The sequence below is a fragment of the Centropristis striata genome, chromosome 10 (genome assembly GCF_030273125.1).
Source record: "Centropristis striata isolate RG_2023a ecotype Rhode Island chromosome 10, C.striata_1.0, whole genome shotgun sequence".
NCBI classification, from domain to species: Eukaryota; Metazoa; Chordata; class Actinopteri; order Perciformes; family Serranidae; genus Centropristis; species Centropristis striata.
Genome location: NC_081526.1, coordinates 28,299,133 through 28,314,240, shown reverse-complemented (window position 1 = coordinate 28,314,240; position 15,108 = coordinate 28,299,133). Strand labels below are relative to the sequence as shown.

Here is a 15,108-nt window from a genome sequence, read left to right as displayed (position 1 = left end):
AACAATCCATCCTTTTTAATAAAAGAATAAATGTAAAATGGGATTTTCAAAATAAAGGCATCTTTAAGATGATGAAATGCAAGACTATTTTCACTTTGCATCAATTATATTGGATTTTTAATTAAAAGATAAATCGATCCAGATCAATATATTGTTCTGATATGATAAGTGTGGGCCTGGCTAGCGTTAGCTTACAACAAAGGCAAAAACATCTTATGTTCAGTGTTAATAAGAACATAATCACCGCCATTAGCATTCAAGACGAGCAGCACAAATGTGTTGTACATGTCGTGATTGGATGCTAATGTAGGCTCGCAAAGCCAGGAGCAACATTTGTAAAGAGACGATGAAGTCTGCCGTTGTTGTTATTGTGCCTGTGAGCCAGCACCAGCCCAGAAAAAGAACCAGGTTTGTGTTGGGTGAAAAGGGGTATTAGTCAATTAGTTGACTAATCTGTTGTTTTGTTCTTCGTAGACTTAGATTGCATTAGTCATTTAGTCTTTTTTTAGTTGTTTTTTCATGCTGAATTACTTATTTCCAAGAAACTTCTGAGCACATCTCTGGTATACATGAGATTTACATTGATGCTTCTCCATCCAAGCTCATCTATCGATTAAATCAGCACATCAATAAGTCGACAAAATCACATGGATGTTATTCTACTAGGAAATCATTCAGTAAAGCATGCAAACCACTCTGGACCTGTTTTTTTCCTTTACATTTCTTTCTTTTGTTCTTGATGTTTTTTTTGCTCTCTACTTATCTTTCACTCATGTGCTACAGTAACTCTCTCTCTCACTCTCTCTCTCTCCCTCTCTCTCTCTCTCTCTCTCTCTCTCTCTCTCTCTCTCTCTTGCTCACTCCACTCTGGTCTCTCCAGACTGATTGTTTTGTAATTGGTGGAGTGCCAGAGGTCGTGGTTGTTATGGTAACCTGCAAGGGGCACTTGGAAGGGTTAGGTAGTGGTGGTAGTGACTGGGCGAGGGTGGGAGGGGGCACCCACTCAAGAAAACGGAGGGCAGCACTTATCCAAGGCTTGGGTGGTCACTTCAGAAAATAGACTCTGTGTGTGTGTTTCACGTCCTAACTACCTCGATTTTGTACATGCACCTACGAGTGAGTGCGCAAGACAGAGGAAATGGTTCTAGTGAGACGACAAGAGGGAGTGAGGAAGATAGTGTGTGTGTGTGTGTGTGTGTTTGTGTGAGTGTGTATGTGTGTGTGTACAGAGGGTGGACAAGAATCCAGCTCTCCACTTGAAAATCTTCTAAAGAGCTCCTTTGCTTTTCCTTTTCTCTCCCAGCCTGATTCCCACTGCTACTTCCTTCCCTATGTGAGCCACTCCAATCTGTCCATCTGTGTGCTGAGATGGAGAGGCAGAGGAGCTGCAGGAGGCTGGACACCAGGAGAAAGACTGTATGTCCACACTAGACTGACTACATTTGAGAATACATATTTTGTTTTCTCTCTGATTCAACAACTTCATCATGAATTAGCTAGCTTTTTTGACCCCCGAAGACTCACCTTTTTGAAAACAATCTCTGTATTGTAGTGTTTGATATAAGTGTGAAAACAGCAGCCATGTGTCCATTAAAGTTAAAGCAAATTTTTAAGCGTAATTTTGAAATGTTGCATTAAAGAAAATGCAAATTAGGAACATTTCCATCAACTGGTTTCGAGAGAATAAACAAAATTGGATGTCGAAGTCAAAATTGGATTCGATTGTACATGTCAGCTTGTCCTGACTGGCAGAGCGGAAACAGCTGATCAGTCATGTGAGTTAAATGTTTGATACGTCAGAATTTATTTAGAAAAGGTGCTTCCATATCCTGTTTAGCACATTATTTGTGGTGTGCGCAGGCCAAAAAGCTATGAAGTCGTAGTTGTGAGTTCCAAAGATTTATTTAATCCAATACGAGCAAGCAAACAAAGACAACAAAGAACAAAGAAACATGGCTCCTGCTGCCTCTCTTAGCTGTGGTAAAAAAACATCGGCCCACCCAGGTGCATGACGGCCCTCTGCCTACCCACCTACCTATATAACATCAGGCACCCACAGTGTCAACCCAATTTCCATTAAAAAAAAAACAAAATACTATGTAAACTAAATACGCTAAACAGTAATGATGATTAAACTAAACAAATAACTAGCAAAACTAGGTAATATTATTAAAATAAACAAACGTCTAGAATAATCAAACAATATTAATATAATTATTAATAAACTTAATAGACAACTAAATACGAACAAGAAATAAATAGCTCCAACATATAGGATTTGGAATTTTCAAAAATGTCCTATTGTGTAGTTTGTCTGATTTCACAGGAAATACTTACCTTTGTGAAAAGAAACATGTAGAGGAAAAAGTGATAGAGATGTTGGCCTGTGTGAGACACACATTCATGTCTTTGTGTGTGTGTAATCTTAACCAAATGTGTGTGTGTGTGTGTGTGTGTGTGTGTGTGTGTAATGGGTGTACTAAATGAGTCTGCATTAAACTCTTCCATGCATAGGAAATTGAGCTGGCGGTGCCCTTTAGAATTAAAGGTGGTGGGCTGGTTGAGAAGCAGCCAGTGTGATGTATTACTGTGCTATGTGGTTAAATAACTGTCCCTCCATAATAGTGCTGTTTAAAGCAAAGCACTGATAACAAAATAAATCTTTTAATACTCACAAACACACACTAAAATGCAAACGTGCAGCCAGGCACAGAAACGACCCCGGGGGAATATAACTGACTGTAAATGTAAATTGCCAGACGATGCAGTCAGCCGTCTGAAGAAACCTGACATGATGTTTGAACTCCCACAAAGACAAAATTATTTAAATGACTGATTGGAAAACTTTTGACAGGTTCAGGCATTGAAGCAACTGTTGATGCCTGATGATTGATAATGTACTGCACATGTATCACAGAGATACTTGCAGATTTGAAAGAATAGCATTTATGAGCTGCGTTAGCGTTTGGCTCAAACCCAGTTCCACAGTAAAATCACTATGGGGGCTTTTCAAATCAGTGGAGGTGCAGCGGTCGTTACACAGCAGACTGCATGGGTAAGCAAAGGCAATAAAAAATATCATACTGCTGATACAGAGTCAATTCTGCTGTGTGCTACTATCAGCTGACAGCCAGAAATTAAAGTTAGATAGCAAATTAAAGAAACAAATGTGGTATAATTAGACTGATTATATTTTAAGTTATTGTTCCATTAAAGATATATAAACTGTTCAATGCAACAGTGGTTTCAAAAGTAGCAAACAGGGCCTACAGTATAATTAATCAAAAATTCAGCTGCCAGGAGTTTTAACCAGAAACGAGAACACATTACATGTTATCCTGTCGTCTTTGCACTCCCTGCAGGATAGCTTTAGAGTTACTATTACAATTTGACTTATCACTTTTAAAGCCTGGAGCAGTTTGGCTCCAAGCTATATTTCCGACCTTTTACCTCCCTGTGTGCAGTAACAGGCCCCCAAGTCCTCTCCTGTTGTTTCCTACATCCAGACTAAAAAACTCAAAAGGTGATGTTTTCTATCAGGGCCCTCAGACCTTGGAACAACCTTCCACAGGAGATTAGTATCTATTCATTTCAGACTCTACGAAAATACACTTTATAGTCTTGCCTCCCTGTGAACCTTCTGTCTTACCTTACCAAACCATTTTTATCGTTTTTAATTTTAACTGTTAATCTCTTCAACTCCCTGCAGACTTTGGCGTCCTCAGACGACTTTTTGTCTTTCAGAGGCTGCAGCAGACACTTTTCTGGAAGACCATTTAATACCAAATCACAGCATGGGATTTCTGTGGTGTTTTTAAGGTGATCTTGTCTCGTGTCTTAATGTGGTATTTTGGAGGAACTTTTGACCATTTTTTATCAATTCTCTTAAGTGGTAATGAATTGTTAAATTCCACAACAAATCAGTGTCACACATGGTATCAACCCAAAAATAGTTGCAACAAATAACTTATTATATCATTATGTTCTAAGCCCTATACACTAAATGTTAACATTTAGCAAAACATTATTTTTTATTACAGATCAATTACTAGAAAAACTTGACACACAATGCTAAACTGCAACTCAAATTAATCTTCAGGTTCCTAGCTTTTAGATGATGATTTCATTACTTTTATGTGACAAATACCGTTGACCTGCTATCTCCCCCTAAATGTATTTATTTTTACCTGCCAAAACACTATAACAATATTGTTCTTTTATTATTTTTATTATTATTTCTTATAGCAAACACTGTTAAATAGTTAGTTCAGTTTACTGAACCCGACTGATCTCTATTTTTAAATCAGAACCCACTGTTTAGTTGAATTCGTTTTCCACTGACTGGGGAAAACTGGTTATTCGGTCATCCAGCAGCAGAATGCAGCAGGGCAGAGTGTTAGTCAGACAGGGCTGTCGATTTGAGCCGATGGAGTTGCTTCAGCCCTTAAATTATCATCATTATCAACGAGGCAGTTCCCGTTTCCTCGTTTAGCTTTTTGAGCCATTTTTAATATCCGTGCCTTCCTGTGTAACAGACCGTCTATCTTTATCTTCTATTCAGTCTGCATATACACACAGTGGTACATGCATACACAACTTTGTACATTTTTGAGCTGTACTGTGTGTGTGTGTGTGTGTGTGTGTGTGCGTGTGTGTATGTGTGTGTGAGAGAGACAGAGAGAGAGAGAGAGTAAATCGGTGTGCTTCATTGCTTTGCTGAGGTGCTGATGGAATGGAGTCCTTAGCGATTTTGTTTATCTCCGTCTCCCACATGCATACTGCGGCTCTGGCCTCCCTTGACGGACAGTAACCGTGAGTCACGCACACACACACAGACACACCGCTGACACAACTACCTGCTTTTTTTGGCACCATCGATTACTGTCAGCCAATACCTGGACTTGCTTCTGTCTGCATCATCAGGTTTCAGGAAGTGATGATAAATGAATAGCACTATCTGCCAGGACTGCTGTGGCCATGGATATGGGTTTCCAAAATCAAGACATTCTTACACTCGTTTAACTCCTTTTAAGGAAGTAAAACAGGAATGGGAAAAGTTGAGCAAATAAATATTGGATAAATTAAACTAAACAGCCACAGAAGCCAACACTAGATCCACAGGAGTTACTTATGCATCTACTGCAGGTAATAATGAATGTGTTGAGTAGTATCTTACTGTTAGTGCTTAGCTACCGTTAGAAGTTATTGTTAGAGGATAAAACATGAACACATACGTGTGTACAGAAATACAAATGTAATGCTTAAATATTAAATGTTTCAATCCTTCCCATGTAATAGGTATATTAGGCTACCAATATAACCACCAGCAAACAGTGTGTACATAATCTATATTATACTGTCTGCATAGGAGACCAGAAACCATGGGCCATGTGTGAAAACCAGCAATTAAGGGGTGACTTATTGTTTTAAAAGGTCCATATTGACAAGAAGAGACTCTAATTAGAACAAATTAGTTGCACTCTGTTTAAGTAGCATTTACTGATATTTACTTAAAGACAGTGGTGTCTTACAAGAAGGGGGCATGGCACCAAGATATCACCCATTGGTTTGTCGACTCTTTGGAAGCCTCAATTTTGGCATTTTCACCATGTTTTTGGAGCCAAAAGTGATCATATTTGGAAAGGAGGGCGGCGCCAAGTCTTCACCTAGTGCTAACGACCTAGCTTGGTTAGCAAGGTACAAAAAGTGCCTAATACAACTAATAAATCGCTGAACAAGACAGTTTAGAAAATACTACAATTAACTTTCATAAACTGAAAAAACAGATGACTGGTCACCTATTAGAAGATAGCCCTCTCTAAAGCCTACACCCTGCTTTATCGCAATTTACAAAATGAACATCAAGCTGTATTGAAGAAGACCTGAAATTAGAGATTGAGATCAAAAACTCATTAAAGAATTGTTTACTGAGATAATAAATCAATTGAGAAGCAGGGTCCTTTTCTCATAGACTTCTACACAATCTGATTTATTTTTGCAACGAGTGAACTCTCCCCCTTCTGGCCATTATACAGAATGCAGATGCACTTCTGCATTGACTTCACTTTCCAGACCAAGAGGTTGCTGCTTGCACCTCAGTTTAGTGTTGGTAGAACCTGGTAGTACTTTTACACCCTCGACTTGGATTGGCTAAAATCCTCTTCAGCACTAACTAAAAAATAAAACTCAGCAATTTACTTTTTTAATAAAGAGCTACAAGCCAAGGTCAAAGGAGTCTTGACTTTCCATAATGAAACACAATTTATGCAGGGAGGAAACAATATGAGAAAAACATAGTGTCAGAAAACATCTTTATGAAGCCTGAAACTGTCCATCACACAGGTTTACTTCCTGCATGAAGACAGGCACAAAAATAAGGTGTGTGTATGTGTGTGTGTGTGTGTGTGTGTGTGTGTGTGTGTGTGTGTGTGTGTGTGTGAAAATCTGTACTGGTAGATATATTCAAGAGTAAGTGAGCTGTGACTGACATAATAAAGGTAAGGAGTCAGGATTGTGGAGCTGAGAGGAACACATTGAGCCCTGCAGTGGTATTTTTTGGGATACACATAACACACACACACACACACACACACACACACACACACACACACACACACACACACACACACACACACACACACAAAATACAGTATGTATGTCAGTGGGTATGTGAGTACACAGGCGCTCACACTGAAGCTCAAAAGCAAGCACAAACAATTCAATCCTTCCTCTTTGTCTGTCTGTCTCTATCTCTCCATTGCTCTCAAACAAAGACACACAAACACACATATACACATATACACACACACACACACACACACACACACACACACGCACGCACGCACGCACGCACGCACGCACACAAACTGGCCTGTGGCAGATAAACCTGATTTAGACAAGTGAGGGGAAAAAGAGAGGGAGAAATATGAGGCATCAGCAAGATAATACTGCACAGTAAAAGTGAAGAGCGATGGAAGAGGAAACCTGGAGGCTTTCAGCTCAGGCCTCGCTGCAGGGAGGGGACCATGTTTTTCCTAAACCTAAGATTATGCCAAAATTAAATTAGATATTATTGATGAAATTGCTCCAATTCTGCAAATACAGGGCAAAGCCCCTATTATTCTGATGAAAACCATAAACTACTACCCTCATGCAAGAAACTGGAGCTTTTTCCATACATTCTGAGGTGTGGAAAATAATATTATATTATTGATACTTTTAAAGCAATAATCATTTACAGCAGAGTGATTATATTCTGCTCTCAGTGACACATGACCAGACAACCAAATGTGAATTTGCATGATAGTATCTGACTGTCTGGCTCTGTTTTCAATCCACTTTCTTTTGTTTCTTTGAAGTTTTGCCACTGTCCTGCAATGTCTGATCCTTGTATGTTAATTACATACGCAACTTCACCTGTAACTACCTCCGGCCCTTTGATCATGTGAGACTGATTTTCTGTACACAAGTGTTTCTTTTGTCGAGAGAGAACACTGAGCTCCTTCTCTCCGTGGACCACGAAGTAAAGGCTTTGATTCATCACACCGACTTTTTGCATCTTTCTTCAGAGACTAAGCAACAAGGAAGAAGCTGCTGTTACAGAGGTCATGGTGTCTTACCTGTCATTAGCAGTAGCAGACACAGGAGGAGATGTAGTAACTGCTCCTCTTGGTTTATTGACTTTGGCGTACAGCCTATCAAGAGGGTCATCATCAGGCATGCCTCCGGGGTCGTTAGCGTGATTTCCATGCCCTGTAAAGGCAGGCGGGCCTTGGGGGGACGGGGTGCCGGCGTGGCCGTGCTGAACTGCACCGTAGGCCGGGGACTGAGAGGGTGGCTGCGGCATTGCAGCCATGTCTCGGTCCCTGAAGGATTGGATTCGGGCGTAGTTGGGGTCTGCGTCGTCATCTTCAACATCTGGATACGCCGACCCGCCACCGCCACCACTTTGCTGGTTGTTGGCCCGTTGCTCTCGCAGCTCAGGATGCCCCGCCTCAATCCTGACAGACACAAGGAGAGACAGTTAGAAACATCATTACGATTTTGATGAGTGAGCTAATGGTGACTGACCACCATGAGGAAATATCTTTAAACAAACCACAGAGAAGCCACAGCATTAGTATAACGCTCAGGAATGACAAGCATGGCATAAAGAGGGGTAGAGGGAATGGAAAGAATGGAAAACAATAAAAGAAAGGAATTGCAGTGATGTTCACAAAGTGGTTTCAGTGTTGTGAGAATGATAAGTGAACAGTCATGTGCAATCGAGGAGGAAAACAAAAGATTACAGAATTTTCCTTCATTAAAAAAAACAATCTTTCTCTGAGAAAGTTCATTTAAAGTACAAAAAATCATCATGATCAAAGCTCCCCACCTTTCCCTCTCATCTCTGATCCTTTCGAACTCGTGATCACTCAGAACGTCTGACTTCTGTCGCTGCAGAGCTGCTTTCGCCTCCTTCTTCTCCTCTTTTTTCTTACCGAATCTGGACAGAGAGGGGCAGTGATTCAGACAGAAAGAAATGAGAGAAAAACACCACAATATAATAACTCTGTATGGGGATTTCAACAGCCTTCAGCATCAATGTGGTACTGTGGAAGCAGATGAGGAACAAACACCACATTAACACCATTTTTACAACAACACACAATGGCCCAAATGCAAATAGAGCGAGCTGAACACAAATACACACTGTGTTATTCAGTGCAAGAGCCGCCTGTGACTCAGTGTCAGGACCAAATGAATCGTCTCAGCTTCTCTCCAACCTCTCGCTCACAGACACACAGACATAGCAACAAACACACACACAAATAAAGGTATATCACACTGCAACTTATAAGCTATAAATCCACCACTTCTCTATGGCAGGTGACTTTTAGAACTGAACTAAACAGCTGAGATAGCTAAACACAACCCAGCAGCCTATCCTGCTGCTGCTACTGCTAGTATTTTTTTTGTGTGCAAGCACTGCTTTGATTGAAACGGTCTCTTGGCTTCTCTGTCACTTCTTCTCTCCTTTTAAAACTGTATAATAGTGTTACAACTGTAGACTGAGGCTACCAAAGATCACCACAGAACGCCACAGGAGGTCTTTTCTACCTGTGGCCATCAAACTCTTCCCCTTTCTACAGGGAGGAGTCTAATATATCAGGCTGACTAATTAACATCATGTGCAATACAATCTTCAACACCACAGACTATATTATGTTCATAATGATGTGCAATATATCTGTATATTATATCATGCCATGTCATCTACATTTTACTCACTTTACTCCTTACCTTATTTTTTTATTTTCATATTTATATTTATATTATATATAGTTATTGTTACCTATTTTGTTCATTGTTTTTTCTTATATTATCCTATATTGTGATTGTTTTTTATATTGTTTTTGTAACTTTGGAGCAATCTGGAACCAGAATTTCCTTTGGGATAAATAAAGTTCTAGCTTATCTTATTTTATCTTATTTTAAAGATGTTTAATGCTGTTACAACCGTGTTTTTTTCTTGAGGTAATAGTTGTGTCTGTGTGGTGTCCAGGTTGTCAGTGATAGGTAGATTGATACACACTTTCCAGTTATTCCCAAGCCAGACTCATTATCTTAATTCGACAATTCAGTGATGAATGAAGGTGTCAAACTCTGTCCTAACGAAAGTAAATCCCCACTTTGTATAGAGAGAGAGCAACTGCTCAGTGTTGACCAATTAAATCTAAATAGCTATAATTTAATGGTATTGGGACAAAGCAGCTCTTGGTGGTTTGAGTTATATACTCGTAGCTGATTGGCTTGTCTCAAATGAATCACAGTACATAATAGAGGATCAATAAAGCATAGTATTGCAATATTTTGTGTGGCAAGATTATATCGATTCATGGTCGCCAAGTATCGATATTTAGCATCGTCGGGCCGTCGGTATTTTCGCTGTTTTGTTTTCTCCAGAAGTCTTAGCAAGGCTCACTTTTATGAATACACTGGAGATACTGGTATCATATGAAACTAAGATCTAAGGAATCTATAGGCACCATGTGCATCAGGATATCGTGTGGATGATAGTTGTCGCAATAATGCTGCAAAGTTAGGTTTTTTTATATTTTGTAAAAAAAAAAAAAAATTCTGAGCAGTGGAGCTGAAAATTTTAAGGAAAGTTTGATAAAATGCTGCAGTTGTTGTCGGCCATACATGTTTGATATCAGTTCAGTTCAGTTTGACTGAATACTTTGTTGGTCAGTCTGTGGGTTTGACTCTCACTGTGGAGAAATAAAAAGACTGAAGTGAGATGAATAGACTGAGAATTTTCTCTTATTTGACAAAACAATTCTTGATTGAATTTAATTTTGTGGACACAAAATGCAGTTGAACAGTTTAATCGCAACATATTGTATCGCGATACTTACCATATTGCAAAATGCTTAAAATCGCACTAATATTATATCGTGAATAAAGTATCAGGATAAAATCGCCTCTGGGGATTCCCACCTCTAGTTCATAGTTGCAAAACCATATGCTGGGAACTGCTGACATAGTAAGAGTGTGTGGCCAAAATTTCCCCACCTATTTATTTGATTTAGGGAGGTAAGCAATTGTATTTTGGCTTATTTAATTTAACTTCAGATAAGATTGATTGCTTATCAAATTTAGGGGTGTTTTTGTTTGTTTTGTTGGCCTTGGCCCAGCCTGCGTCTAGCTAAGCTGCACTCCAATATGGGATTTTGGGGAGATGGAGGATTCATTTCATGCTGTGTCTCAGCATAACAACCACTCAAGGTCTACACACAAGACTGTAATTATATACTGTCTGTATATAAGGCAAGTAGATACATAAATATGTATTAAAAATCAGTAAACAATATATTGTTGGACAAACACTTGACCTGACTATACACACTACTTTATGTAAAGGTAAGTGGCTGCAATATAATGCAAAGAACAGTGGACTAATAGAGTATGAGTAGTTCAATAAATGAGATAGAGGGAGGCGGTGTGTAAAGCCATCAGGCTCTATACAGCCTAATCTAAATTAAAAGATGGCATACACACAATAGACTGAGAGGCCCGTTTTAAGTGGCCACATATCAATACTCAAACCACACCACTCAATACAGTTTGTGTGTGGTCAGCATCAACAGCATGCTCAGCACTACTGGACACTGCACAAGTCATTACCTGGAGAGGATCACACACAGACACACACATCTGACTGAAATAAATGTGAATCAGAATCAGGTTCATTGCCATTAGCCAAAAGTGGCTGCAAAAGAAAAAAAAAGTCCTGCAATAAACAAAACAAAAATCTGACAAAACACTATGTATTATTTCTAAAAGTCGAGTGGAGTTATGTGGCGTTAAAGAGGAGAGCATTTACAGTGAATGATGAATAAAAATTATATAGTATTGTTCTTTTTTTTCTCTTTTTAACCCTCCTGTTATGTTTGTCTTTTCAGGAACAGCAATAACCCGGGGCATGTTTAATCATCCAAAAGAGTCAGAAGCTAAAAAATCCCAGGAAAACATTGTTTATATTACATCATTAACTCCATTACTAACCATCTCAATCAATATTTAGTGCAATGGTGTTCTTTACCTCTCACAGATCAGGTTCAATGAGGATAATTCACTCCTCTTCATAAAAAATGTTAAAACTTTTTTTATGTACACTGGAAAGACCTACATAAAAATATATTGGTTTTACATGACATTGATTTATCATTATTTTTTTTATCTTACATTTTTTTTATTTTTATGAAAAAATACTTCTAACATTTTTTAAAAAAAAACATGAAATGGGTAAATTTGACTTGAAAAATAAATCCTCTTTAATTGAAAAGGAGGATTTAAGACATTTTCTGATTCTGATTTGCTATTTAGTTTACTGGTTTATTTAACAGGGACCATGTATATCATATCTATACATCTAATTTGCATGGAGCCCTTCACAGGCTACAAATGTCATAAGCACGTATACCCTCCTGCTCACACACTGTCGTGGGGGGAAAAAACCCACTCCTCTCATAGAAGCTCATTAAACTTTACACCCCGGCAGCTCCACGGTGAGTAGGATATGGTTAATTGAGCCAGTCAAAACTGTTAAATAGTTAATATCTCCAACATGCAAACCGTGACCTTATAACGCGCCGTATGTTTTATTTATCAAGCAAATGTATTGATGTATTATTCTTCAGTCTACACTTCCACTTCCCACTGCTGCTGATGTTTTTGAAGTATAACTACACCTGCTTGTGCATTATTTAAAGCAACATTTACGGCCACTTTAAAGCGTGTGATTTTATGTGTGACTGTTTTATAGTTTAGCCGGTGGATGTCCATGCAAGGAAAAAAGAGAGAAAAGGGGAAAAAATGGTGTAGTGTGTGCACTGAGGTAATACTTTTCTTTGAAATGTGGACTGGGGGGTAGTGCAGCATATTCACTGCTCAATGGGCAATGAAGGGCCATAACCGTGTGTGTGCATTAACAGCGTGAGTGTGTTTTTACCTCACAGGGGACAAGGCTCGCTCTAATTACTGCTGCCTACAGAGTTACAGGCTTACCCTTTCCTTCAACTCCCCTCACTTACCCCTCTTTCACCTCTTCCTTTTTACCTTTTCCTCCTTTATTTTTTATTATGTCTCTTTCTCTCATTAACCTCATTTCTGTTCTTTCCTATCCATAGCTTACCTCGCTTTCACCCTTTCATCTCACCGCCTCGTTCGGCATGTCGCCCCTTGGTATCAAACACTTCTCTCACAGCACTTAACCTCTAAGATCACCTCCTCTCCTGCTCTCCTCTCTCCCTGTTTCTTCTCTCGCTCCAGCTTTAAATAAGAAAATGAGAGGATGAAAAGGAAAATCTGGATGAGACTAGGGCTGGGCGATATATCGATATAAAAAAATAATAATATATTTTTAAATGTGATATGGAATTAGACCATATCGCATCTATTGATATAGTTCTATTTCTTTTCCTTTCTTTATATAAAAATGTTGCTCTTACTACGGTTATCACATTTAGTTTTTTGTAATGTTCGCAATCCTTTCCATATAAATGTATTTATTTCAGAAAAAGATTGGCCAATTTAATTTCACAGGCTATTTATTTAAGATATTTTTTATTTATATGTGCACTTTATGGAGCTTTGATTGAAAAAAAAGGTACTCTTGTTGTCATACAATATTTATGTTCACTTCAATAAACAGTTTCAATAAAACTACTTGTGACATGTCATATTTGACTTTGACAAAACATTTGCTCCCACTTTGCGATAAAAATATCAGGATATATATCGTATATCGATATTCAGCCTAAATATATCGGGATATGACTTTTGGTCTACTTCGCCCAACCCTAGATGAGGCTGGATTTTTGTTTGTAATACTTGCAAGACAAATAGGAAATCTGACTTTTAATGCTCTTTAATAAAACATCTAACAGAAAAAGGGGGGGAGAGTAACTCAAAATACATTGAAAACTAAACTTACACACTCATCACTATCAAGTCCAACATCTTACAGAGACACAAATCTGTTAACTGAAATAGATAATAGATGGAATGGAGAGAGAGACGAGAGATAAACAGCCTCAGCCACAAATGAAGTAATCAAACACACCATCAGGAAACTAATAACAGCATGTCATACCATACACTGCTTTTATTTATGACTAAATAATTTTGCTTGTGTTTTGGAAATACTTCCACAATAAGATAAATTCTTCCATTTATTTTTTAAGTTTCCACACTGACCTCAGAGACCAACTCTGCCCACCGGCAATATATTTTCTATGAAGGTTTTTATTAAAAGAGTTATTTTTATATCAGGGTTTTAGACAAATGGTGGAAAAAGCAAAGATATTGAAAAGTAAAAAGTGTGCACAAAAACATATATCCACACTGCAGACTTTTTGCTACTTTACAGGACTTAATTGATATATATATATATATATATATATATATATATATACACACACACACACATATATATATATATATACACACACATATATATATATATATATATATATACACACATATATATATATATATATATATATATATATATATATATATATATATATATTCAGTACTATGCAAAAGCCTGTTTTGATAACAGATGCTTTTCTTTTGAAAGGACAAAAAGAGTCTTCCTTTCGATCGTAATACTAACTCAAGTGAGATGAAACTGTAAAGATAACGATGGGAGTTTAATGTTTTATGTTTTAGCCCCCGAAGAGGCATGAGGTTAGTTTTTTGTGTTTTCTGTTTAAATAAGTTATGGGTCAAATTAAACTCAGTAATTCATGCTAGCAAGGTTTCATACAATAAGCTAGTTTTGCTCAAATTAACACTCTTGTATTTCTGTGTGTTTTATAATTGTTATTGCAACTTTCAGTTTTCAAACTGTAGCTTTATCCAACTCAATTCTCAGCTCATTGGTTTATTGATGTACAGCCACAGAACTGAACGCTCAGCCTGTTTCAGTTCAGTGATACTGATACATAGTCAGAGATAAAATAAAAATAAAAATACACAGATGGATTAAAAATTCAACGTGATCTACCAAATTCTTAACAACCATTAATCGATCATTGATTTATTCCAATCCCTACTAAGTGCCATTTTTACATTTTCTTGTGAATGAGTGTGCCATAATCAACATTCAGATTAACATAAAAATGAATTATGACACTGCAGCAAAATGTATCTTTCCAACGGATCTGTTGTTTTATTTAGCCTATTTATTCCATTAATATAGGTCACTGTTCCTAAACAGGGGGTCCCAACCCTAACTAGGGGCCAACAAAGCTTCACAGGGGGTCAAGAGGGAGATTTTAAGGGGTTTAAAGCTGCGTTCTGACCTAGAAAGTACCAGGTAATGAGTCCATCTGGTACTTTTGAAAGAACGAAAAGGTTACAAAAACATGATATCAGAGTTGAAATCATAAACCCAACCTTACAGAAATCTTGTTCATCAGGAATAAACGTAACAAATAGTTGTTGTTTTTTTACCTGCTGTAGTTGCAAATCATACACACAGTTCCCATTTCAGCTTTAAGGGAGATTCTCTCATTTATAAAATGTTGCAATAGCAGCAAATGTCAAAAAGGGAGA

The 15,108-nt window shown here is 37.9% G+C and overlaps 1 protein-coding gene across 4 annotated transcripts in view; it reads right to left on the bottom strand.

The window, feature by feature from the left end:
* The window catches only part of pard3bb (par-3 family cell polarity regulator beta b), a 277,646-nt gene that overhangs the window by 92,666 nt on the left and 169,872 nt on the right, over nucleotides 1-15,108 (bottom strand). For all 4 annotated transcript variants that reach the window (XM_059342439.1, XM_059342435.1, XM_059342437.1 and 1 more), the window contains exons 20-21: nucleotides 8,375-8,485; nucleotides 7,620-8,000 (exon numbers count right to left, since the gene is read on the bottom strand). In XM_059342439.1, the coding sequence (XP_059198422.1) occupies nucleotides 7,620-8,000; nucleotides 8,375-8,485 (492 nt within the window). The remainder of the gene's footprint in view (nucleotides 1-7,619; nucleotides 8,001-8,374; nucleotides 8,486-15,108) is intronic.